General features: G+C 48.7%; 1 protein-coding gene across 1 annotated transcript; it reads left to right on the forward strand.

The window, feature by feature from the left end:
* MAJIN (membrane anchored junction protein) lies at positions 1-27,591 on the forward strand. The gene is made up of 9 exons (XM_075569911.1): positions 1-214; positions 821-938; positions 1,486-1,531; positions 2,125-2,200; positions 2,542-2,655; positions 4,990-5,033; positions 17,973-18,018; positions 18,939-19,047; positions 27,316-27,591. The coding sequence occupies exons 2-9, from the start codon at positions 838-840 to the stop codon at positions 27,362-27,364; spliced, it is 585 nt and encodes a 194-aa protein (XP_075426026.1). The 5' UTR covers positions 1-214; positions 821-837; the 3' UTR covers positions 27,365-27,591.
* Positions 27,592-27,911: the final 320 nt, after the last annotated feature.

Raw genomic sequence — 27,911 nt, forward strand, 5'->3', positions numbered from 1 at the left:
GACCGGAGCTAAAAGGGAGCCCAAGCAGCTCATTGGTTTAGGAGCTATGTCCTCGCGCGGCGTTCGTGCTGTGACTCCTCCCCCCTCCCACTCTTGCAATTGTTATTAGAGAGAGCGGAAAAAGTAAAAGTTTAGGCGGGAAGGCGAGGGTCAGGGGCGGAGAGGAGCGCGATCAACAGCCCATTAGTATCAATTGCAATTAATATTAAATAAGGTGCGGGGTCCGGCTGACCGTTGGCGATTCACTGCCCCTCTCATGGAATAAATCAGAGGCTAATTATATAATGAATATACGAGCATGTGTATTCCACATATACATCTGATATTATATATAGATATATATCATATGTATATATAGTATTATATAGTATATATATATCCACACATAGTATTTACTTAAATACTGATTTGCCATTTTATCATAATGATGTATAATAAAAACACACACACACACACACACACACACACACACACACACACACACACCCTGCAGCCCGTTTTACACACACACACACACACACACACACACACACACACACACACACACACACACACACACACACACACACACACACACACACACACACACACACCCACACCCTGCAGCCTGTTTTTCTCACACACACACACACACACACACACCCTGCAGCCCGTTTTTCACACACACCCACACACACACACACACACCCTGCAGCCCGTTTTTCACACACACACACACACACACACCCTGCAGCCCGTTTTTCACACACACACACACACACACACACACACACAATATTTTCACGTTCCACATAAATTAAATTTAATCCTTTTTCTATAGGACTTTCAAACAATAAAATGCCCATAAAACCTTTCTCCTTTCCTCTTCCCGAAACCCGATTCTTCCACACCCCAACGGACGTGTATAAGTTCAAAATCCGCTACGGTGCTCATTTTACGTAAGTCTCACTTGGAGACAAATGATTACATTATATAGAGAAAGAAAAAATGAATATTAGGAGGGAAAAGACAATCATTTATGGGAAGTCACATAAAAACTGTTTAAAGAAACCCCCAATAAGAAATTTAATTTTTAACCAACCAGAGACAAAGATTAAATGTTAATATTTGTTTTGTAATACTTAATAGATTTAATACAGCAGCTCAAAAAATATAATACAAATATGTAAAAAAATAATATTATTTGGTGGATACATTTTTTTGGTGATTAATAATTATTAAGTAAATATCAGTTAAACTTGAGTCAAAAATCTTTTTGGGGGTAAAAGAGCTAATAACAGAAAACACAATTTATCAGTGGTTTATATTTTCATTTATTCAACTCTCCCTCCTGTTATTCATTGTCTTGTAATTTTAATATAACTAGGAATATTGTGGTGGTAAAAAATGAAAGATCAGAAGATGCGTGGGAAATTTGTAATGTTGCACCCTTATCACAAGCGAATAAAAAAGGATATTTCAAATATATATTTTTTCTTTTTCCAGCACTGGAGACGTGGCGAACAATGAAACTATTGTAAAAGAATTAGTGGTGGGTGCAATCAAATATGTAAACTTATTTATAAAATGTAGTGGCAAAAACACTTGGCCAAAGATCTGACAATGAAAATGAAGGCAGATTGGGGAGCCAAGAGGATTCTGGGAATAAGGTTTTGTAAGATACAATGTTAGGATGGTATTGTCTTTGGTCCTGTGATTACGTCACTGTCATTAGGTCACATTGCTCCTACTTGGAACTGACACTGTAACCCATTAACTAAGTCACAGTCATTAGTAGGGTGGCCAGACGTCCCGGTTTTTAGCCGTTTATCCCTGGTCCTGACTTTTTTGACCACAATCCTGGTTTTTATCAGCGCTTTGTCAGCCACACATGCGCAGTTGATGCTTGCGCGACATTTGTCCTGGTTTTTCCCAGGAAAATATGGTCACTTTGCTCCTATGTGGGACTCACCCATTAACCCATTACTGCCATTAGGTCACTTTGCTCCTATGTGGGACTCGCCCATTAACCCATTACTGTCATTAGGTCACTTTGCTCCTATGTGGGACTCACCCATTAACCCATTACTGTCATTAGGTCACTTTGCTCCTACTTGGGACTGACCCCTTTTTTTCCTTTTTTAGGAATCAATCCGAGCTGTCCTCGCCAATCACGATAACCTGCACCCTTTTGCCACAGAGCATTTTATCATCTTCCCCTGTATCCTTTAAATGAAAACAAAACCCCGTAGCACTCCCCCCCAAGCGGAAGGCGTTCGGTTCCTGAGATACTTATCGGTAATGGTATCAGCGCTACTTCCTGGGTATTAAATCTCCCATTGCCGCTTCCTATTGGCTCGCGTGACGCGGGAGATTTCATCTGACATTTTGTTTTCCCTGGAGGGGACTGACATGCTGACACCTTTACTTGTAACCTGGGCTTCCCTGCAGCTGAAAATTGGGGTCGGCTACGTTTCAGAGACCCCACTTTGTGTTATAGCAAAAAGGCGGATGGGGGCAGTCATTCTGAATTCTATTTTCCACCTTAACGGCAAACCACAGATAAGAGCAAATGGGACAGCGCCCCTCGCGTGAGGTTTAAACACGGCCACAAGTCCCTCACCCCGTTTCCCGACGTCTTTACAATTTATGTAGAGCCCAAATCTTTATTAGATGGTGAGTCCATCCTGACGCCAAATACAAAATGGCAGTTGCAGACTTTTATATCCGGGTTGGGAATGAGTAATGTGCATATAAGCTACGGACAAATTACATTTATTATTGCACTTAATATTATTATTACTTAATATTACTGATCCTATAACATTTTTATTATGAATACAATTATCATTAATATTAATTATCATGAATACAAATAACATTATTTTTAATATTCTATGTATATATTATGTATATTATGTTACATATATATATATATATATATATATATATATATATATACGTATATATGTAACATAATATACATAATATATACATAGAATATTAAAAATAATGTTATATATATATATATATATATATATATATATATATATTTTATTGTATATATATATATATATATATATAATTAGGAATAATATAATCTTTTTTATTATTAATATTACAATCATCATTAATATGAATAACATTATTTCTATTTGTTATTTGTATCATCATTAATAGTATAATCATTATATTGAACATTACTAACATTAATATTTGAGTTATTAAATTATTAATAATACCAATATGTATGTTATCTATGATTATTATCCATTATAATCTATGAATTATAATTATTATTAACAACATGATTAGTAGTCTTATCAGCATTGCTATGTATGTAGGTATGTACTGTATATCTTTATTTATATAGCGTCATTCATGTACAAAGCACTTTACAATACACGTGACATAATATAACACATTCTTAATAACCGCTTCAGACATAAAACAATAGACAAACGTGTCCCTGCCCCGAAGAGCTTACAATCTAAGTGGTAAATAGGGAGAGCTTGCAGAGACAGAAGAGGCGTGACAGGGGTGGCAGTGATAGTACACTGAGTGCTGTGTACTATCAGTGGTGAGTACGCAGCACTGAAAATGGAGTTAGGATGAGGGCAAAGTTAAGATATGCTAAATCCAATCTATTAATGATGGTGCTGTAGAGCAAGAGTGCGCTTAGTGGGGGGCTCAAGATTTTCTGGGGGGCGCGGCTGTTACAGAGGCCCCGCGCTTCCCCGAAGGCATTTCAAATAAATGCCGGGGATCGCGCGAGGCCTCTTTTTATTTACGTTGCCTTCCAGCGACGCGTCTCCATGGCAACCCAGAGTCAAATGACGCCGTGGGGTCATGTGACGTTGGGGACCAGTGAGGGGGGGGGGTGAGGGGGGGTGCGCCAGCCAGAGTGGAGAGGAGTGAGAAAAGCGTAAATAAAAAAACACAGTCTGAGGTTACTTTGAAACAGAATAACACGTGAATTTATTCAAATCAAGTGCACATAGGAGACAGCTTTGAAAAAAGCTCTCTAACAGAACTAAAGTGTCCTCCCTCTATGGGGGGCTTGCACGTCACTAATATTACATCATTTTGTAATACATAACAATACTAAAGCTGATGTAATTTTGTAATACATAATAATACTGAATAAATGTACGTAAGCTAAAAATCATTATGGGGTTAAAATGTGATGTTTCTGGTCTGCCACCTGGCATATGAGTATGAGAAACAGTTCACTGTAAGAATCTGAGCTTATCTTAGACTGCTAACGAGGCTTCTCATCATTTCTGGCCTGTTTACACTTTCATTGGGAGCTGATTGGATGAGGAAAGATCAATAAAATCAGCTGGGAGCGAAAACATTCCATTCTCTGCTTCACACATTCGTTCACACAGATTTCTTCACATAGAAAGATGACATAAAAACTTACAAAGACAACACAAAATGGCGGACTAAAATAGTCAAACAAAATGGCTTCTTAGATCCTAATGCTGTTACGTCAGAACCCCCTAATGTCTCAACTTTGTCAGGAGACGGGGGCGCATGAAGGAAACTTTGTGCACCCCTGCTGTAGAGTGAAGATTGAGTTTTCTTCTTGAGTCTGATAGAAAATGTCCTACTTTCCAGCGCAGTTCAACTCCAGAATCCAGGGCCAGGAGGTGTGCAGTTACCCCCTTCTTGTCTCACTTCTGTTGTACTCCCTCTTAGACTCCACAGTATATTCCACTTAAAATGGGCCAGTTTCAAGATGGGAGGCTGCTTGTCCCCTGCAGAAGCGGCTTCCCCAATCTGTCCCTAAATATATAGGCCTAAGAAGTCACCTGACACAATTAAGTTCTGCCCAGACAGCCAAATTAACACATGAGAGGCACAGAAGACAAACGTTATTTGCAATCAGACATTTCTCATACCTATGCTAGCTGTTGAATTGAGTAATTAGATCATGATAATATTCATATTTCTGGTAAATATATGTGAATATATAATGAAATCTTATATTTATGCGTGTCACAGAGAGATGTCACAGCGCTGTGAATATTGGAAACGAAAATGACGAGGTGCGTTTTACATGGAGAATATATATTGTATTGTATGTCTTTATTTATATAGCGCCATTAATGTACATAGCGCTTCACAGCAGTAATACATGTGGTAATTAAATAAATAACAGATAATATAAATAACAGATCATGGGAATAAGTGCTTTAGACATTAAGGAAGAGGAGTCCCTGCTCCGAGGAACTTACAGTCTAATTGGTAGGTAGGGAGAACGTACAGAGACAGTAGGAGGGAGTTCTGGTAAGTGCGTCTGCAGGGGGCCAAGCTTTATGTATCATGTGTTCAGAATAGCCACAGTGCTATTCATATGCTTCTTTAAGCAAGTGTGTCTTAAGGTGGGTCTTAAAGGTGGATAGAGAGGGTGCTAGACGGGTACTGAGGGGAAGGGCATTCCAGAGGTGTGGGGCAGTCAGTGAAAAAGGTTTAAGGCGGGAGAGGGCTTTAGATACAAAGGGGGTAGAAAGAAGACATCCTTGAGAAGAACGCAAGAGTCTGGATGGTGCATAACGAGAAATTAGGGCTGAGATGTAAAGAGGGGCAGAAGAGTGTAAAGCTTTAAAAGTGAGGAGAAGAATGGAGTGTGAGATGCGGGATTTGATCGGAAGCCAGGAGAGGGATTTCATGAGGGGAGATGCTAAGACAGATCTCGGAAAGAGTAGAGTGATTCTGGCAGCAGCGTTTAGGATAGATTATAGGGGAGACAGGTGAGAGGCAGGAAGGCCGGACAGCAGGAGGTTACAGTAATCAAGACGGGAGAATGAGGGCCTGAGTCAGAGTTTTAGCAGTCGAGCAACAGAGGAAAGGGCGTATCTTTGTTATATTGAGGAGGAAAAAGCGACAAGTTTTAGAAATGTTTTGAATGTGAGGGGCGAATGTGAGAGAGGAGTCGAGTGTGACCCCAAGGCAGCGTGCTTGGGCTACTGGGTGAATGATCGTAGTTCCAACAGTAATGTGGAAGGAGGTAGTAGGGCCAGGTTTGGATAGAAAACAAATAGGTAGCGCTATATCCTAATGTGCAGGCAGCCTGTGATATAACCCTGAACCCCAGTCAGGTGATGAACAGAACAAAAAATATATCAATGGCGCTCTGCACTAGTATTATATATATAGTGTATATAAAATAACAATAAAATTATACAACCAGTGGCGTGGATTTTCTCCTTTGGGATAGATGCTCCACATGTGATGGGTGACCATGTAAAGAAAAAAATCAAAACATAGTGTAATACTATTAAACACACATACAAACATGTAACATAAGACGGACGCTGAGAACAACAGGTGACCGATTACAAACACATTTAATAAAGTATATCGTTAAAAATACATAAAATTACATATAAAAACATGAAATGGGATCTGATAGGACACTCCAACTCAGGTGGGGGTACCTGCTTACCGAATGTAAGAAGGTATCAGGCAGTGGATATTGTAAGAGTATCCCCTCTATGGATGGCTGCTGCTGCAACGATCTCCTGGGCTCACACGTGTGGCTTCCTACGTGGATGGTACTTGCTCCCTCTGTCGGTGGAATCCACCTCCGTTCGCCGTGGACACGCGATATTGGCATGTCTGCTGGAGGCTGTAGATCCTTCCTGCTCGGCCGCTCCAAGCGCGCCAAACGAAGCAGGTTCATACGCGGATGGATACACGCCCGGATTCGTCAGCCTACGGGCAGAAGCTTGCAAGTTCCAAGGGGGACAGAATTCACCACCGAGTATGGAGGACCTCACAGAAACACCCTACGCGTTTCGAAAGTCAAGCTTTCTTCCTCAGGGGTAAATGTATAGTAAAAAAGTAGTCCCTGTATGTCCCGGTATATGTAGTCCCGTGTTAAAGGTGCAGTGCCCCAAAACAGACTTGATCATGCGCAGATGTGTGCGCTGGGACTCTCAGCGTCTCAGACATAGACATAAACACAAAACAAAAAGGGCCAGGTTTGGGACGAAGTATGAGGAGCTCTGTTTTATCCATGTTGAGTTTAAGGCGGCGGAGGGCCATCCAGGATGATATAGCAGAGAGACATTCAGAAACTTTGGTTTGTACAGCAGGTGTAAGGTCGGGTGTTGAGAAATATATTTGTGTGTCGTCAGCATAGAGGTGATAATTAAACCCAAAAGATGTTATTAGGTCACCTAGAGAGAGTGTATACAGATAAAAGAGAAGAGGTCCCAGGACAGAGCCCTGGGGTACCCCCACAGAGAGATCAATAGAGGAGGAGGAGGTGTTAGCAGAAGAGACACAAAAAGTACGATGGGAGAGGTAGGATGAGATCCAGGATAGAGCTTTGTTCCGAATGCCAAGAGTATGGAGAATGTGAAGGAGAAGAGGGTGGTCCACGGTGTCAAATTCTGCAGAGGTCGAGTAATATGAGCAGAGTGTAATGACCTCTGTCTTTGGCAGCATGGAGGTCATCAGTTATTTTAGTGAGGGCTGTTTCCGTGGAGTGAGCAGTGCGGAAGCCAGATTGTAGAGGGTCTAGGAGAGAATAGGTGTTGAGAAAATGGAGCAAGCGAGAGAATACAAGACGTTCAAGGAGTTTAGAGGCAAAAGGCAGGAGGGAGACAGGTCGATAGTTAGAAAGACAGGTAGGGTCAAGCTTGCTGTTTTTGAGTAATGGTATAACGGTTGCATGTTTGAAGGAGGATGGAAAGGTTCCAGAGCAGAGGGAGGAGTTAAAAATGTGTGTGAGCGTAGGGATTATAGTAGGACTAAGAGGTTTTAGGAGATGGGAGGGAATGGGGTCAAGAGGGCAAGTGGTAGAGGGATATATATTTCGCCTATGTGGGACTGACCCTATAACCCATTAACAATGTCACTGTCTCTGCCTTTGTGTCCTGTGGTGTGTAGCTGGGTATGATTACAGAGGGATAACTTTATAGAAACAGACTCACACAGAATTACATCCCACTGCCTTTGTATCCTGTGGTGTATAGCTGGATATAACTATAGAAGGATTATTATTATAAGAACTCATTCTCACACAGAATCCCACCCCCTGCCTTTGCGCAGTCAGAGGGACCTATTCTAGTAGCTTCGATAACTTGGCTGCTATCTAGAACGATGTGGCGTGTTCCCACCGAACGCTTTGTCATTTGTGTTATCCCGGTATTCAGAAAGAATCTGAAACCCTCTCAAACCGTGAGGCAGGAAAATGCCAATACCGCTCGAGCGGGACAGCAGAAACGTTATCTCAGCCGCTCTCAAAGTTCTCCCCCGCACGATCTGGCTGCTGCTGCATAGAGAGCTGCACAGAGAGCCGCCGCTCCCTGCACAGCTCTCACAGGCGATCGCAGTGTTTTTATTAAAATGTTAATACTAGTGTGCGTGAGCAGGGGGCCTCCGGAGCAGAACCGCATTTATTTCAGGTCATGGGACCCCCTGCTTCCCGACATATAGGCCCCGATATGGGGTGCCGGTATTTCCTATGCAGTTTAATGTCCCGGTCACGTGACGCAGGACTTTTAAAAATTGCATATGGATACCGGCACCCGGTATCGGGGCCTGTATCTCGGGAAGCAGGGGGTTCCTGGACCTGAAATCAACGCGGTTCTGCTCCGGAGACCTCCTGCTCACGCACACTAGTATTAAAATTTGAATATAAACAGTTTCATTACTTTAGCGGTAATCCACGTGGTATATCTTCCTGTACCATGTGATGGCAGCCTTTTTTTTAAAAACGATGTGACATCATCTCTTAAAGTGATTTCACATCGTTTTAAAAAAAATGGAACATGTCACATGGTACAGGAAGCAATCGTATTGTCCCAAATCTGAATGGCTGTAGTACCATGTGATGGCAGCCACGTGATTTTAAGGATGTGATGTACCTCCCTTGGAGATGACATCACATACTTCATTTTTTTTAAAAAGCCTGTCACATGGTACAGCGTCCAATAGGACCCTAAAATGTGACATCACAGGCACTATATAAGGCCTGTTCCGTCTCATTTTAGCTTAAGAAGCCCACGAAACAACATCCATTGATGTACTTAACATGGGATTTACAATGGATTACGAGGAAAGAAGATTCAAGAAAGAAGAAGATAGAACATAGAAGATTATTTTACTTGATGCGGAGGATGGCGGAGCATCACTGAGGATCGCGGAGGATGGCGGAGCATCACTGAGGATCGCGGAGGATGGCGGAGCATCACTGAGGATCGCGGAGGATGGCGGAGCATCACTGAGGATCGCGGAGGATGGCGGAGCATCACTGAGGATCGCGGAGGATGGCAGAGCATCACTGAGGATCGCAGAGGATGGCGGAGCATCACTGAGGATGGCGGAGCATCACTGAGAATCGCGGAGCATCACTGAGGATCGCGGAGGATGGCGGAGCATCACTGAGGATCGCGGAGCATCACTGAGGATGGCGGAGCATCACTGAGGATCGCGGAGGATGGCGGATCATCACTGAGGATCGCGGAGCATCACTGAAGATCGCGGAGGATGGCGGAGCATCACTGAGGATCGCGGAGCATCACTGAAGATCGCGGAGGATGGCGGAGCATCACTGAGGATCGCGGAGGATGGCGGAGCATCACTGAGGATCGCAGAGCATCACTGAGGATCACGGAGGATGGCGTCGCCGATCGAGAGCTTCCTGATACGCTGGGATTCGGAGGGTGAAGACTTCTAAAGGTAAGAAAAATATTGAATGTATGTAATTTAAAATGTTCAGGTTTTTAAATTGTATTTTTAAATGTTTATATTTTTGCTTGCCCATTGACTGCTAATGTATTTATCTATGCCCTTTTAGGGTATAGATAAATACAGTGACAGAAAATGATTTTTTTGCCAAATGGTTGTTTTGAATGAATTGTTATGTTTTCAATTTCTGTTTATTGTTTTGAGTAAATTGTTATGTATTTGTAGGGCTTGTTTTTATTACATTTTAGGATTGTTTAGGCCAGTGGTTCCCAAACTTTTTCCGCTCAAGGCTCCCCAAGGCGATCAGGATTTTTCCGCGGCACCCAAAGTAAAAACAAAGTTGTATATACATACATAACAGATGCAGTGCGCAGTTGGTGCCTCTCTCAGACACACTCTCTCTCTCTCAGACACACTCTCTCTCTCTCAGACACACTCTCTCTCTCTCAGACACACTCTCTCTCAGACACACTCACACACACACTCTCTCTCTCTTAGACACACACACACACACACACACACACACACACACACACACACACACACTCTCTCTTAGACACACTCACACACACTCTCTCTTAGGCACACTCACACACTCTCTGACACACACACACACTCTCTCTCTGACACACACACACTCACTCTCTCTCACATACTCTCTCTCTCACACACTCTCTCTCTCACACACTCTCTCACACACTCTCTCTCTCACACACTCTCTCTCACATACTCTCACCTTCTCCCAGACTCTCACAGACTCACCCTCTCACAGACTCACCCTCTCACAGACTCACCCTCTCAGATACTCTCACCCTCTCAGACACTCTCACCCTCTCAGACACTCTCACCCTCTCACAGACACTCTAACCCTCTCACAGACACTCTCACCCTGTCACAGACACTCTCACCCTCCTCTCACAGACACTCTCACCCGCTCACAGACACTCTCTCTCTCTCTTTCTCTCTCATAGACACTCTCTCTCTCACACACAGACACTCTCTCTCTCTCACAGACACTCTCTCTCTCTCACAGACACTCTCACACACACACACACACACACACACCCATATACACACACACACACACACACACACACACACACACACATACACACACACACCCATATACACACACACACACACACACACACACACACACACACACACACACACACACACACACACACACACACACACACACACACACACACACACACACACACATACACACACACACACATACACACACACACACACACACACACACACACACCCATATACACACACACACACCCATATACACACATACACACACACACACACCCATATACACACACACACACCCATACACCCATACACACTTTCTCTCCCATATATACACACACACACACACACACACACACACACACACACACACACACACACACACACACACACACACCCATATACACACATACACACACACACACACACACATACCCATATACACACACACACACACCCATACACCCATGCACACTTTCTCTCCCATATATACATATACACACACACACACACACACACACACACACACACACACACACACACACACACACACACACACACACACACACACACCCATATACACACATACACACACACACACACACATACCCATATACACACACACCCATACACTCACACACACACACTCTCTCACTCTACAAAGACGGGGGGGGGGGTCGGAACAGAGGAAAGGCCGCGACCAGCACCACCACCTGCCCCCCCCTCCTCCCGCGCAGGCAGCGGGAGCGCCGGGGACAGCGGTGGGGAGAAGAAACCCCCCGCTACCACCTCCATGCAGGCAGCGGGAGCACCGGGCACGTGGGGGGTTCAGAGATAAGCGGGGACCTGAGGGACATCCCCGCTCCCATCTCCTGCCCCGCGGGGTGAAGGGTGCTGCGGGGGGGGGGAGAGTGATGATGCGCCGATGCTGCCAGGGGGTGGCGGTTTTGGCCAGGGGGGGTGAGGTGTTAGTGCTGCTGGGAGACATGTCTCCCGGTGCTGCTCCTCCAGCGCGCGCAGGGAGAGCGGGCGTCGGGTTCAGCGTTTTTTTTTTTTTTTTAATTTGCTGGCCCTTGTTTCCCGCTGCTGGCGGCCCTGATCGCGGCGCCCCTCTAGCCAAGCCACGGCGCACCAGGGCGCCGCGGCGCACAGTTTGGGAAACACTGGTTTAGGCATTTCATTTATTTAATTGTTCTGTTGGGCAGGGGTTACATTTCTTTTATTGTTCTGTTGGTTAGGAGTTAAATTAATTTGATTATTCTTGTGTTTTGGTGTTAGATTAATTTTATTCTTTTGGTGTTAGATTAATTTTAGAATTCTGGTGTTTTGGCGTTTGATTTCTTTTATTGATGTGGCGTTTAGGCTTTTTCGTTCTTTTATTGTTCTGGTGTTTAGGTGCTTGGTTATTTCTTTCACTGTTATGTATTTTTGGTGCTGTTGTTTTTTTTAGGTTGCCCATAGACTGCTATAGTGGCTAATCATGCCCATATTATATGGGCATGATGTACCACTGTGCCAATCAATGGGTAGAGGGTGGGGATAGTTGCTCGGGGGTGGGTGGTTAGGCCGCCCGGGTGGGTAGAGGGGAGGGGGTTAACCCCTAATTTACCCTAGGGCTGCCGAGATAAATCTTTGATAAAATCGCTATTCCACAGCTCGGATTATCTCAGGGCAGGAATGAGAAATCGCCGAAAAATGCCTTCCCCGCACGATTTAACCAACTCATTGAGGCTTTCTAAATAGCTACCCAGCAACCTTTTGCGACAGCTGCTCAAAATCCTCGATGAGTTGGGGGAGGGTTTTGGCAAAGTTCCTCGTCCGGAGGTTGGTGTGGCCGTGCGGCTGTCCTCCGCTGGCCCCCGATCCCCCCGCACTGCCCGACCTCCCGCCTGGCTGCCCGACCCCCGCGCATGTCTGCTCGACCTCCCGCCTGCCTGTCCGGTTGCCCGACCCCCCCGATTGGCTGTCCGAACCCCCCGTCTGGCTGCCGACACCCTGCCTGGCTGCCTGACCCCCCCGCCTGGCTGCCCGACCCCCCCGCCTGGCTGCCCGACCCCCCCGCCTGGTTGCCCGACCCCCCCGCCTGGTTGCCCAACCCCCCCTGCCTGGCTGCCCGAACCCCCCGCCTGGCTGCCCGACCTCCCCGACTGGCTGCCTGACCCTCAGCCCGCAGCTGGCATGTGGAGGACAAGGCCTGGATGAACAGGTGGGCCACCTCCCTTCCAATGAATACCCACCCAGTGTGTGTGTCTGTGAGTGTGTGTGTCTGTGAGAGTGTGTGTCTGTGAGTGTGTGTGTCTTTGTGTGTGTGTGTCTGTGAGTGTGTGTGTGTCTGTGAGTGTGTGTGTGTGTGTCTGTGAGTGTGTGTGTGTGTGTCTGTGAGTGTGTGTGTGTGTGTCTGTGAGTGAGTGTGTGTGTCATTGAGTGTGTGTGTGTGTGTGTGTGTGTGTCTGTGAGTGTGTGTGTGTCAGTGAGTGTGTGTGTGTCTGTGAGTGTGTGTGTCTGTGAGTGTGTGTCTGAGTGTGTCACCCTCTCCCTGTGTCGCCCTCTCCCTGTGTCGCCCTCTCCCTGTGTCACCCTCTCCCTTTCCCTGTGTCGCCCTCTCCCTGTGTCGCCCTCGCCCTGTGTCGCCCTCACCCTCTCTCTCTCTCACCCTGTCGCCCTCACCCTCTCTCTCTCTCACCCTGTCACCCTCACCTTCTCTCTCACCCTGTCGCCCTCACCCTCTTTCTCTCTCTCACCCTGTCACCCTCACCCTCTCTCTCACCCTGTCACCCTCACCCTCTCTCTCACCCTGTCGCCCTCACCCCCTCTCTCTCTCTCCCTGTCGCCCTCTCTCTCTCTCCCTGTCGCCCTCACCCTCTTTCTCACCCTGTCGCCCTCACCCCCTCTCTCTCTCTCTCTCTCCCTGTCGCCCTCACCCTCTCTCTCTCTCTCCCTGTCACCCTCACCCTCTCTCTCTCCCTGTCATGCTCTCTCATTCTCTCTCTGTGTGTCTCTCTCTGTGTGTCTCTCTCTGTGTGTCTCTCTCTCTGTGTCTCTCTCTCTGTGTCTCTCTCTCTCTCTGTGTCTCTCTCTCTGTGTGTCTCTCTCTGTGTGTGTCTCTCTGTGTGTGTCTCTCTATGTGTGTGTCTCTCTATGTGTGTGTCTCTGTGTGTCTGTGTGTCTCTCTCTGTGTGTCTGTGTGTCTCTCTCTGTGTGTCTCTCTCTGTGTCTCTCTCTCTGTGTCTCTCTCTCTGTGTGTCTCTCTCTGTGTGTGTGTCTCTCTGTGTGTGTCTCTCTATGTGTGTGTCTCTCTGTGTGTCTGTGTGTCTCTCTCTGTGTGTCTGTGTGTCTCTCTCTGTGTGTCTCTCTCTGTGTGTCTGTGTGTCTCTCTCTGTGTGTCGTGTGTCTCTCTCTCTGTGTGTCTCTCTCTGTGTGTCTGTGTGTCTCTCTCTGTTTGTCTGGGTGTCTGTCTCTGTGTGTCTGTCTCTGTCTCTGTGTGTCTGTCTCTGTCTCTGTGTGTCTGTCTCTGTCTCTGTGTGTCTGTCTCTGTCTCTCTCTCACCCACACTCTGTCTGTCTCTGTCTCTCTCTCACCCACACTCTCTGTCTGTCTGTCTCTCTCTCACACTCTCTCTCTCTCACACTCTGGATCTCTTATTTTGTGTGTCTCTCTGTGTGTGTGTGTGTGTGTGTGTCTCTCTATGTGTGTCTGTGTCTCTCTCTCTGTGTGTCTGTGTGTCTCTCTGTGTGTCTATGTGTCTGTGTGTCTCTCTCTCTGTGTCTGTGTGTCTCTCTGTGTGTTTCTCTCTGTTTGTCTGTGTGTCTCTCTCTGTGTGTCTGTGTGTCTCTCTGTGTGTCTCTCTCTATGTGTCTGTGTGTCTCTCTGTGTGTCTCTCTCTCTGTGTCTGTGTGTCTCTGTCTGTGTGTTTCTCTCTGTTTGTCTGTGTGTCTCTCTCTGTGTGTCTGTGTGTCTCTCTGTGTGTCTCTCTCTATGTGTCTGTGTGTCTCTCTGTGTGTCTGTGTGTCTCTCTCTATGTGTCTGTGTGTCTCTCTCTGTGTGTTTCTCTCTGTTTGTCTGTGTGTCTGTCTCTGTGTGTCTGTTTCTGTCTCTGTATGTTTGTCTCTGTCTCTCTCTCACCCACACTCTGTCTGTCTCTGTCTCTCTCCCCCCTCTCTCTCTCTCCCCTCTCTCTCTCCCCCACACTCTGGATCTCTTATTTACCCTATATATCTTAACTGCCCTATACTACACCGAAATAACCTATACTGCTTTCTTCCAGATCTGACTCTCGAGCTTCACACGGAAGACATCGGAACCCCTCCTAACCCAGAAGACAGGTAGGGAACACCTCCCCTCCAATGTATAACATTGCGGGAATGAGGTACCTGGACATTGAGGGACAGCGGACCAGGTAAGATCCCAGGTGGGATTGCTTCAATTAGCTATTGTGAAGCGGGGTCGTCCAGACACTAGTTATGGGGTTCAGGAATCTAGTCAATCACATCTGGCTTTTTTTTTCTAAATCTGACATACACACACACACACATACACACCTACACACATACACACGTAACAAGGACTAATTGTAGTATAATGTACTACAATAAATAAACTTATGTCAAAAACTAATGTTGTTCTTACTAGGAATTTATTAATTTTTTTTATTAAAAAAGCTGGCCTGGGGGCGGGCTAGGGGCGGGGCTAGGTGGCGAGTAGATTTTTTTGTTCGGCGAGTAGATTTTTGGGTGATTTGTGATTTGTCGACCACTGTGTATGTATATATATATAAAATAGAAATTCAGATGCCCAATACAGATTTTCATTATTACTGAACCGAGTGCAGTCTTTCTTTACCGGACGAGAGAATGGTAATGTTGTTTTTCTATTATTTGAGACTAGCACCTGTCTATATGAACCAGTACATTGAGTGCAAGCTGTGATGTCTGTTTTTATATATATATATATATATATATATATATATATATATATATATATATATATATATATATAAATAAAATGGAAAAATAACAAGGCAGTGGGGAATGCAGCAGGATTATTATATTTAATACTAGCTGAGAGACCCGGCGTTGCCTGGGATGTAAATGCGTAATAGGTAGTATTATTTATAAATCGTGGAACAATAGGTGAGTATTTGTTGTAAAGGTTTGGGGGGGGGAGGGAGAAAGGGGAGCGGGGGGGGAGAAAGGGGAGCGGGGCGGGGGGGAGAAAGGGGAGCGGGGGGGGGAGAAAGGGGAGCGGGGGGGGAGAAAGGGGAGCGGGGGGGGGAGAAAGGGGAGTGGGGGGGGGGTGGAGAGCAGTATTATTTATAAATCGTGGAACAATAGGTGAGTATTTGTTGTAAAGGTTTGGGGGGGGGAGGGAGAAAGGGGAGCGGGGGGGGGGGAGAAAGGGGAGCGGGGGGGGGGAGAAAGGGGAGCGGGGGGACGGGGGAAAGGGGAGCGGGGGGACGGGGGAAAGGGGAGCGGGGGGACGGGGGAAAGGGGAGTGGGGTGGGGGAAAGGGGAGTGGGGGGGGTGGAGAGCAGTGGGCATATGTATTGTCATAATTTATGTATGGGCATTTCCCCCCCTCCTCCGTGCGTCCGTCCCCCTGCTGGTTCGGCTGGTGGCCCCCCCCCGTTCCCCGTGACTCCCCCCCCCCCGTGACTCCCCCCCCGTTCCCTGTGACTCGCGGCTCGCCCCCCCCGTTCCCCGTGACTCGCGCTCCCCCCCCCCCCCCCCCGGCGCCCGCTTGGTCCCCCGATGTGCCGTCCTGCTGAGTGAGGCGTGCAGGCGGCGGCAGGAAGCGCCCTGTGTGGGCCTGAGGCTGAGGCGGCATGCGCAGTGGGCCTGAGGCTGAGGCGGGACGCACAGTGGGCCTGAGGCTGAGGCAGGACGCGCAGTGGGCCTGAGGCTGAGGCGGGACGCGCAGTGGGCCTGAGGCTGAGGCGGGACGCGCAGTGGGCCTGAGGCTGAGGCAGGACGCGCAGTGGGCCTGAGGCTGAGGCGGGACGCGCAGTGGGCCTGAGGCTGAGGCGGGACACGTAGTGGGCCTGAGGTTGAGGCGGGACGCGCAGTGGGCCTGAGGCTGAGGCGGGACGCGCAGTGGGCCGGAGGCTGAGGCGGGACGCGCAGTGGGCCTGAGGCTGAGGCGGGACACGCAGTGTGGCTGAGGCGGGACGCGCAGTGGGCCTGAGGCTGAGGCGGGACGCGCAGTGGGCCTGAGGCGGGACGCACAGTGACTTACCTGAGCGGGTGGTAGCGCCGGGGAGGTAAGGGAGCGGCTGGGGTAGGAGGGCCGCGCTTCCCGTCCGGAGCCAGTGCAGGGCGGCGCACGTGATGGGGGGGGGAGGGGGCGGACAGAGGGGGTGTGTGTGTGTGTATAGAGCTGCTGTGTTGTGTGTGTGTGTGTGTGTGTGTATAGAGCTGCTGTGTTGTGTGTGTGTGTGTGTGTGTGTATAGAGCTGCTGTGTTGTGTGTGTGTGTGTGTATAGAGCTGCTGTGTTGTGTGTGTGTGTGTGTGTATAGAGCTGCTGTGTTGTGTGTGTGTGTGTGTATAGAGCTGCTGTGTTGTGTGTGTATAGAGCTGCTGTTTTGTGTGTGTGTGTGTGTGTGTGTGTGTGTGTGTGTGTGTGTGTGTGTGTGTGTGTGTGTGTGTGTGTGTGGCCCGTCACTCCGCCTCAGGCCAATGAAAGGTGTGCGGGGGCGGGCGGCCCAAGGGACCAATGAGATTTCCCCTAGGGACACCGGACATCCAGGCAGGCAGGCAGGCATACAGTGCTTTCACTAATATAGTATAAAGATATCGCTGTATTTCTATTACATTATTTTGATATTATTATATTTCATGGGGTGCTATCAGAAGCAGGACTATAGAGGCGTTAATAATTTGGTTATAATGAAGAATAAGCACTAGGTCATTTAAAGGCTACACACACACACACAATCCCAGACACACGTTACCTGCTGCACGTACGCAAATGAAACACTATAGCCATTTGTTTGACGACGATTTCCAGGCAGCAAAAATAATTCACTTTGTGCTGAACCATCGTGCCGTGAAATATTAAAATGACGTTCCAAAAACCCCTAATATGGAGAAAAATAAGCATCTTTTGTTAGGACAAGAACCAGGGAGGAAGTGTTGCTCAGTCTATGGAAACGTTTAGAATAAATGTAATATATAATTTTCTTGATAATCCAACATTCTGCACAGGTTTGCTATTTGATTACTATTAATATATTTTTCTTACAAAGAGTGGAGATGAGGAGATGCAGTATGATGGGAGCTGCAGAGATTTGGGTGAGAAAAGTTTTTTTTTAACATATGTATTTTCAGATAGATAAGAAGAGTTATGACCCATCTAGTCATAGGGTCACTAAGGTGGCCAGGCGGCTTCTCCCAAAATACTGGACACAATGAGGAAAGGTGCAACACCTTGAGAAAACACACACACACACACCCCTCTTACATCTCTCTGCTCCGTGTTGTTTCCTCCTCCTTGGCCCCACCCTCAGGCTCCTGACACCTCTTCCTGTTTGGCTGCATTACCCAGCAGCAGCTCTCTCCCTGCTCGGGGAAATCCCACAGCCCCCCAAGCCGGTCAGGTCACTATGCCCAGAGAGGTAATACTGGACATGTATGTCTCCAGTATTACCTCTAATGTTTTACTTGACAGAGTGTCCAAATACAGGACAGTCCGGTTCAATGCTGGACACCTGGCATCTCTAAGTGTCACCCTCCTATCACAGGGTGACACAGTGACACAGACAGACGGGAGCCATGAGTCTGTCCCTCCCCCCGGATGGTGACCTAGTGACACAGACAGATGGGAGCTATGAGTCTGTCCCTACCCCCGCAGAGTGACACAGGGACACAGACAGAAGGGAGCTATGAGTCTGTCCCTCCCCCCGCAGGGTGACACAGTGACACAGACAGAAGGGAGCTATGAGTCTGTCCCTCCCCCCGCAGGGTGACACAGTGACACAGACAGAGGGAGCTATGAGTCTGTCCCTCCCCCCGCAGGGTGACACAGTGACACAGAGAGAAGGGAGCTATAAGTCTGTTCTCCTCCCCCCCCCTTCCCGCAGGGTGACAGTGACACAGAGACGAGCTATGACTTATCCAGTCTGTCCCTAATGTGTCCATGTTAGAAGGAGCTGAGTGACATTTCTCTGATCCTAAACATTTTTTTTCTCTGAATCTGACTCTCCTGATTACAGATGAAGCCGTGGTACATATGACCAATTACCCAGGCGAATCAAACCCTGACCCCTGCCCATCTCCTGCTCTCAATGCCCGCAGCGGTGGCATCCTTACATTTCTAATGAGGTATTCAACCTGGCTTTGTCTAGCCAAAATAATCATATGATCTCTGTCACAGGAGACCAGGACAATTCACCGGGTTCAAGGTATCATACAGGAGTCAAATAAAGCAGGGGTGCGCAAACTTTCCCCACTGAGCCCCCCTGCCTGCTCACCTCCCCTGCTCGCGCCCCCCTCCTTACCATGTCTTCGGTGTCAAATGACGCCGCGGGGGTCATGTGACGTCATGTTGCCATGGTGACGTGTCACCGAAAACAAGGGAAGTTGCAGAGGCCTCACACGATCCCGTCATTTAATTTAAATGCCTTGGGGAAGAGCGCGGGGCCTCTGCAACCGCCGCGCCCCGACCCCGAAAATGTTGCGCACCCCTGAAATAAAGGGTATTTATTCCGTCCGGAGCCAGCCGACATAGCACAACATACAAATAGAGCTATAACTCACCAAAACAGGAGTTAGAGAGGGAATACTAGCTAACTAGGTGCTGGGCGCCCATTTCTGTAGGCTTACCCAGGAGTACGTCCATGTCCGTAGGGGTCTCAGGTCTCTCAAAGCTCGGGGATGTAGTTCACACCAAAGCACTTTCAAATCTCCCACTCGACAGCTTCACTTTCAGTATCTCCGACAAAGCTACACGAAGATACCCAGCAAACCAAAAGTCCTAGTGCCCAGAGCGAGTTTGAATTTCCCGCTCGGGTCAGCACCGAGCCTCGTTCTGGGGTGTCTCCAGCACAGCCTTGGAGCACACTGCTTAGTAAGCCTACATACTAACTCCGGGGCAGTTTGCGGAGCTCAGATCGTCTCTTCTTCAGATACTGAGGGTTCCATATAAAAGTATGGAAGACGGGGCAACGACCAATCATAGCACAGATGCTGCATGTGGACCAATCACAGCGCGAGGGCTCGTCTGTGCTGGCCAATCCGGGCTGGGGGTGTGATTGTGCAGCCAGGCTGGCCCCCAGGGGCATGTTTAAGTGAGAGGGGTTTTCAAACTAGCCAATTGCAACAGCGCCTACAGTGCTCATACCCAGCAACAGTTCCCCTGGTCGGCCAGATATCTCCCGCAGAGATAGGCTCCTCAGTATCTGTGGCAGACATAGGCTCTTCTCTTTGGACCAACATCTCCCAGGCATGATGGCCATCCATCCCCACTCTCCCTTTGTCCCCCACATGGCACCTGCCCCTTCTTGACTAGCGAAAAGCCGGATCTCTTGGCGTGCAGGCTGGGTAAGTGTGTTACTAACCTAGCCCATCAAGGGAACAAAGGAATACATTTTTATAGTACACCAACTACCCACTACGTACCTTGGCGCGCATTTGGCAGCCGCGCTCTACGACCAGTTTTTGAAAAGACATAAAAATTGTATTGACAAGTTGCGATTGTCACGAGAGCTTGCGACAGGCTGTAATTGTACACCAAAAACTATATATATATAAATATATATATATACCTGGGTTTGAACTGGGACGAGACTTAAGATATAATAAAGTGATTTTATTCCTTGATAAAGGTGAACACAACAAATATGTACAAATAACAGGCAAAATATAGACACTTACTTAAAAGATGAAAATAATGAAAACAGTCCCATCTGAACTGGCAGTTTCATCCAGCAATCAGGAAATCATTACATACATACAGTCAGGTGAGATATATTACTGCATTCTGGGACACCTGACGCTCGTAGGAAGACCAAAAATTACATTGTAATATGAACATTAATAGAGATATTAATATCTGGCATTTAGCAGCAGTTACATATTCAATGTTTAGACTTCCCAAGATCGGCTTACTCTCGCCAATACACTTATGTAATTCTTAGCCGGTTCAGCCAAGGACATCTCATAGTATCCTTATATTTAATAAAGTTACTCACTTTTGATATCCTGTTGGGGAATACCTTTTGCTGGAAGGTGTGAATAACAAACCCTTCCCTTCCTTTTGCCTGCTTCCCGCATAAACAATTCCCCTGGGAAGCCAGGCTCAAATCTAGCAGGATATCCTATTAAGCATCCTACTGGCCACGTCAATAAACCTTTTGAAGTGGGCTTTTGCTTTTCGCATAACCAATTAGGTCAGTTACCTATTGATCAGGGCGATGTATCACACCTCTCTGTTGATATACACTTCCAGTGAATACTCATATGAGGCACCATTTGGCTCCTTACGCATTACAAAGACAGGCATTCTGCCTGTACATTAGCACACCATTATTAGCATTCTGCCTGTGTATTTCAAAAACTGCAAAAAGTCACTTTATCAAAAATATATGTCCCTCTTATGACAAAGTTATATTTTTAATATGTGTGTACTTGGGGGGTGACCCGGAGGCTGTACCCCAAGGCTCAGGGTCCTGGCTTACTCAGTTACCAAATTACCAGTTTTCAGGTAACAGTTTATTCAGCACTGCATATAAGATTAACCCCTTAAGTCCCAGTGGGTGGGTTATGCAGACCCTGATCCAGCAACAACATCATTTACACAGGGGAATAAGCATTTTCATGTTATTTAACAAGGGTTAAGTCACAGTTCTGGGCCTCAGCCCAGTTAACCCCTTGTCTCCCTGGCGAGGTTAGAGGGGGGCCCTTGGGGAGTAACCCCGTTAATCCCGGGCCAAACCCTCACTATCGTCACACCTCCCCGGCTCAATGGGGCCCTGGTGCCCCAGTCGCCTCCCCCAGGCACTGGGGTACCACTGGCGCCCTTGACGCCCTCAATACGTCCTGAGGGATTGGCCTGGCAAAATTGTCCTCCGGCATTGACCAGTACACCGTGGATGGTAAAGTCCAGATCCTGCAACGCCGGGCATTCTCCTTGGCCTCCCTCTGCCCCCCACCCAGTGCCTTGGGAACCAAGTCCATGGTGAAAGGGGCTCCTGTGCAGTCCAGGCTGCACACTGCCCAGAGACTGGCATGTCTCTGCATCTGCAGGAGACCAGCTATCCAGCACAGACCGTCGCTTCCCTGTCAACCAAGTCTGGGAAAGGGTTATGTCACCAGTCTGTAGGGACCCTACCGGCCCTGGCTCTGTGTCACCCTGTAGCTGCTCCGCCATACTCCTGACTCTCCTCCCTGGCTGCCTATCTACCCACAGCCCTTCCTTTGGGGACCCGGGGGAATCTGTCAGGGGGGTCACTCCTGGCCTGTCATAGCAAGGGACTTTCTGCCTACCTAGCCCATCCCTAGCTTCTGCCAGCTGCCTAACACACCACTGACCTCCTATCTCCCCCTGCTCCACGGTGCCTCCCTGCCTAGCCTCCCCTAGGCCCAGCACCTCAGCCTGCTGCTTACCTCCCTGCAGCCCACCTGCACTCCTCTCCTCCCTGGGCAATCCTACCCCAGACCCTGGAACTACCTGAGTGCACCTACCTCCCTGAACTTGTCTCCCCCTTACCAGGGATGAGCTCAGGGGCACCTCTCCAGATGCAACCGCCTTAGCGCTTGGCTGGCAGGTATCCCTGGGGTGGCACAAGCCTGCCACTGCCCCGGATACCCCCAGCCCATAGCTAGGCTGCAACAGGGGGTTGCTGATCTGAGAAACCCCCTGGGGCTCTGCCAGGGTAACGGGAAACTCTAGCGTCACTACCTGATGCTTTCCCTCCCTGGCTACCACTAGCCCTCCGTTTCTCACTGAGATCTGCTGCTGGCTACCTACCTGCAGCCTCCCCTCACTCCGCTTCTCCCTAGCTAATCCTAGCCTGGACCCTAGGGACACCTGAGTGAGGCCATCTCCCTGACACTGTCTCCCCATTACCGGGGATGAGCCCAGGGGCATCTCTCCAGATGCAACCGCCTTAGCTCTTGGCTGGCAGGTAATCTGGGGGTGGTCTAACTGTGCCACAACCCCTGGTACCTCCAGCCCATAGCAAGGCTGCAACAGGGGGTTGCTGATCTGAGACACCCCCTGAGGCTTTGCCAGGGTAATGGGGACAACTGGCTGGCTCACTTGCTGCCTTCCCTCCCCGGTTCCCACTGGCCCACCCAACCCTCTCCCAGGCGATCCTACCCTAGAGCTGGGTGCTAACGGGGCTAGCCCCTCTCCCTGAAGCTGTGCCCCCATTACCGGAGGTGAGCTCAGGGTTGCTGGTGCAGATGCACCCACCTTAGCTCCTGGCTGGCAGGTAATCTGGGGGTGGTCTAACTGTGCCACAACCCCTGGTACCTCCAGCCCATAGCAAGGCTGCAACAGTGGGGCTCTTAACTGAGAGTCCCCTTGCTGCTCTGCCCAGGTAATGGGGAAGCCTGGCGGCCATACAAGCTGCCCTTCCTTCCCCTCCCCTGAGAACTGATGCGGGCTACCTACCTGCAGCCTCCCCTCACTCCGCTTCTCCCTAGCTAATCCTAACCTGGATCCTAGGGACACCTGAGTGAGGCCATCCCCCTGACACTGTCTCCCCATTACCGGGGATGAGCTCAGGGTTGCTGGTGCCGATGCACCCACCTTAGCTCCTGGCTGGCAGGTAATCTGGGGGTGGTCTAACTTTGCCACAACCCCGAACACCTCCAGCCCATAGCAAGGCTGCAACAGTGGGACTCTTAACTGAGGGTCCCCTTGCCGCTCCGCCAAGGTAATGGGGAAATCTGGCTGGCTCACTTGCTGCCTTCCCTCCCCGGTTCCCACTGGCCCACCCAACCCTCTCCCAGGCAATCCTACCCTAGAGCTGGGTGCTAACGGGGCGAGCCCCTCTCCCTGAAGCTGTGCCCCCATTACCGGAGGTGAGCTCAGGGTTGCTGGTGCAGATGCACCCACCTTAGCTCCTGGCTGGCAGGTGATCTGGGGGTGGTCTAACTTTGCCACAACTCCGGATACCTCCAGCCGATAGCAAGGCTGCAACAGTGGGACTCTTAACTGAGGGTCCCCTTGCCGCTCCGCCAAGGTAATGGGGAAATCTGGCTGGCTCACTTGCTGCCCTTCCTTCCCGTCCCCTGGTACCCCTATCTCCTGCCACCCCCCAGTCACCCCTATAGTGAAACAACAGGGTACAGTCATAGGGAAACATAAGTCAGAGTCAGTCTGCGACTTGGTCTGGCTTACCTTGCTGGTCCCCGCAGAGACCGCCGCCTTCGTTGGTCCCAATTGCAGGGGGACTGGAGCGGCCGCCGCCGGCCCCATCTGGGCTGGGCAGCGCCGGGCCGCTGCCGCAACAGCGCCCGGGTTGGGTACAGGTAAAACGGTGCAGGACAAGGGTCCCAGGTCTTTGTGGAGGAACTCAGCTCCATGCAAACTTGGTAAAATAACCCCCTCCCGCAAGCCCTGTCCCTCCCCCCAAATAAAACTGCCGCCGGCAGGATGCCGGAGTGGCGGCGTCTTCTCTTCCGCCGCCGCTGGTTCTCCGCCGGGATCAGGTGGATGGCCGCTGCTCTCCGCCGCTGTTGCTGATGCAGCCCGTCCAGGTTCTCCAGGAGACGTCCCGCGGAGGGTTGTCGCCCTGGCTGGGCGGGAGCCATCAGAGGATGCCGCTAACTGGGTCATCTTTTCCGCAGCTCGTGAGTGTTGGCCCTGAGGGGCTTCTTCGCCTGACCGCGCATGGTCAGCGCACTGGGCATTATTGTGGCCCATTTGTTGGCAGTGCCGCAGCGACTGCCGGTGCTTCTCCGCCACCAGTGGACTAACCCCAGCAAGGGGCAACGGAGTCCAGAGCGGAGTTGCCTGAGCGCCGGGCTCATTCCAGGGCTTCTCCGCCGCCGGTGGACTAACCCCAGCAAGGGGCAATGGAGTCCAGAGCGGAGTTGCTGGAGCGCCGGGCTCTGGGAGGGGATAAGCGAGTCGGATCATCGCCAGCTTCAGCTGCTCGAGCCGCTCTGCTTGGGACATCTCTTCCTGCGCCAACAACAGGGCCAGCAATTCTGGGAAAAATGGACTGGCCGCCGCAGCGGCCAATACCTCTCCTGGTGCAAGACTGCCGTGGTTTCCAAGACCACCCGCCCCCTCCACAAGTCTCTGCCGTCCCGGAGCTGGGTCCCTTCCCTGCTCTCCGGGCGGTGTGATGGTTACAGCAGCTGCAGCTGTGGATCTTTGCTCAGCCTGCCGGGTTTCATGCTCACCCATTGCTGTCTCTCTCTCAGCCTTGCTGGCTGCTGGTCCCCGCGCCGACTTGATGCACTCCTCCGGTCTCAGTGCCCGGCTCCAGTCAGACGGATGGCCGGCACTTTGGTTCTGGAGGAAATGCTTCTCACAAGTAGGGGAACAGTGAGGAAGTGCCATATCTTGTGTTATATGTTGTACACTGTGTGTTCAATATCTTTAGTCCCAGGAACTTGCAATTACCATCAAGTTCCCACTGGATCACAGTACCCCGCAGAATACTGTAATCCAGGTCCAGTTCAATCCCACCGCTGCCACCAGTTAATTACAAGCCTGTCACGAGAGCTTGCGACAGGCTGTAATTGTACACCAAAAACTATATATATATAAATATATATATATACCTGGGTTTGAACTGGGACGAGACTTAAGATATAATAAAGTGATTTTATTCCTTGATAAAGGTGAACACAACAAATATGTACAAATAACAGGCAAAATATAGACACTTACTTAAAAGATGAAAATAATGAAAACAGTCCCATCTGAACTGGCAGTTTCATCCAGCAATCAGGAAATCATTCAGCAAACGAAGACGAAGGATAGATGGGAAACAGCAGGTTATAAACCCTTTGTCCCTCTATCTGTAACATTAAGACCCTGGGATTGGTTTGCAATTATCTCCAGCCAATCTTTGGTGGGGGAACACATTTTAGGACAGGCCCCCCTGCTAGCTGGCACATCTGCAGTAGAACTCTGGGGGGTCTCAGACTTAACCAAAAGTTCATATTTACTGCAAATCATTGCATAACTTCCGCTCCGTAATACATACAGTCAGGTGAGATATATTACTGCATTCTGGGACACCTGACGCTCGTAGGAAGACCAAAAATTACATTGTAATATGAACATTAATAGAGATATTAATATCTGGCATTTAGCAGCAGTTACATATTCAATGTTTAGACTTCCCAAGATCGGCTTACTCTCGCCAATACACTTATGTAATTCTTAGCCGGTTCAGCCAAGGACATCTCATAGTATCCTTATATTTAATAAAGTTACTCACTTTTGATATCCTGTTGGGGAATACCTTTTGCTGGAAGGTGTGAATAACAAACCCTTCCCTTCCTTTTGCCTGCTTCCCGCATAAACAATTCCCCTGGGAAGCCAGGCTCAAATCTAGCAGGATATCCTATTTAGCATCCTACTGGCCACGTCAATAAACCTTTTGAAGTGGGCTTTTGCTTTTCGCATAACCAATTAGGTCAGTTACCTATTGATCAGGGCGATGTATCACACCTCTCTGTTGATATACACTTCCAGTGAATACTCATATGAGGCACCATTTGGCTCCTTACGCATTACAAAGACAGGCATTCTGCCTGTACATTAGCACACCATTATTAGCATTCTGCCTGTGTATTTCAAAAACTGCAAAAAGTCACTTTATCAAAAATATATGTCCCTCTTATGACAAAGTTATATTTTTAATATGTGTGTACTTGGGGGGTGACCCGGAGGCTGTACCCCAAGGCTCAGGGTCCTGGCTTACTCAGTTACCAAATTACCAGTTTTCAGGTAACAGTTTATTCAGCACTGCATATAAGATTAACCCCTTAAGTCCCAGTGGGTGGGTTATGCAGACCCTGATCCAGCAACAACATCATTTACACAGGGGAATAAGCATTTTCATGTTATTTAACAAGGGTTAAGTCACAGTTCTGGGCCTCAGCCCAGTTAACCCCTTGTCTCCCTGGCGAGGTTAGAGGGGGGCCCTTGGGGAGTAACCCCGTTAATCCCGGGCCAAACCCTCACTATCGTCACAGCGATGGAGGGGTGGCCACGCCTCCGCCGGCGGTTCAGCCAATGAGGGTGAACCAGCCGCGTGAGGTCATGGCCATGCCCCTGCAAAACCCCCGCCACGCCCCCCTGTCGCAATCTGTCTGTATCTGCCACAGATCGCGGTGAAGCGCTGTGCACGCGCCGCCACCTCGCCGGGCGCGTGTGCTACAGTGCAGACTGGGACCGCGGCCTATCATTGCATATAGAACACATTTTACCTATAAACTCACTGGGTGTATTACATTTAGAAAACTCGGTGGGATCCCATGTTATTAAAAAAAAACACCACAAAACACTCTCCAGGAAAGACCTGTTTTTACGCTATTTAACATAGGAAGAAAATGTAGACTGTAAAAGCTAAACAAGGATGAACTATTTAACTCCCTTTTCTTTTCCTCCTTTTTCAGCTTCATTCCTTTCCGGCTCCTCTTTGGTGGAAAGAAATCCATTGAATAAATACGTCCTGACAAGAAAACCTGAAGGGTCACCCTCCCTTCTCATGCACCTGCCACTACTTAATTCATCCTGCTGATCTCATCTGGGGTTCACTGCCACTGACTTAACTGCCGGATCGGGGGGGGCCATGCTTATTACTTAATGTGTGACAGAGAACACAGAGAATTGCGCTCAGAGTTTAATATTCTTCTGTTTAATTGTGTATTAAATGTTAACACTGCTCAGAATTGCTGTGTGAATGTCCAGTCCTAGAGGTGCCAGGCTGTGTATCTGTAACGGGTGCTCACCAAAAACAAAACGGTACCGCGAGGCTGAGGTTTAATACGGATACATGTAAGGTTACGCATTTGGGAAATAAGAAAATAAAGGCGACTTATTAATTAAATGGGGATAAATTGGGGGAATCCTTGATGGAGAAGGATTTAGGAGTGCCTGTAGACAGCTGGTTTAGCAATAGTGCCCAATGTCATGCAGTAGCTGCAAAGGCAAACAAGATCTCATCTTGCATTAAAAGGGTGAATGGATGGAAGGGAAGAAAACATAATTA

Source organism: Ascaphus truei, chromosome 14 (assembly GCF_040206685.1).
Source record: "Ascaphus truei isolate aAscTru1 chromosome 14, aAscTru1.hap1, whole genome shotgun sequence".
NCBI classification, from domain to species: Eukaryota; Metazoa; Chordata; class Amphibia; order Anura; family Ascaphidae; genus Ascaphus; species Ascaphus truei.

What these genes read in the sequence shown, in the direction of transcription:
- MAJIN (XM_075569911.1), top strand. Translation starts at nt 838, where the DNA reads ATGCCCATAAAACCTTTCTCCTTTCCTCTTCCCGAAACCCGATTCTTC. An exon ending in CTATTGTAAAAGAATTAGTG is followed by an intron (nt 1,532 to 2,124) that starts GTGGGTGCAATC and finishes TTCCTTTTTTAG; the next exon opens with GAATCAATCCGAGCTGTCCT. An exon ending in GCCCAAATCTTTATTAGATG is followed by an intron (nt 2,656 to 4,989) that starts GTGAGTCCATCC and finishes TGCGTGTCACAG; the next exon opens with AGAGATGTCACAGCGCTGTG.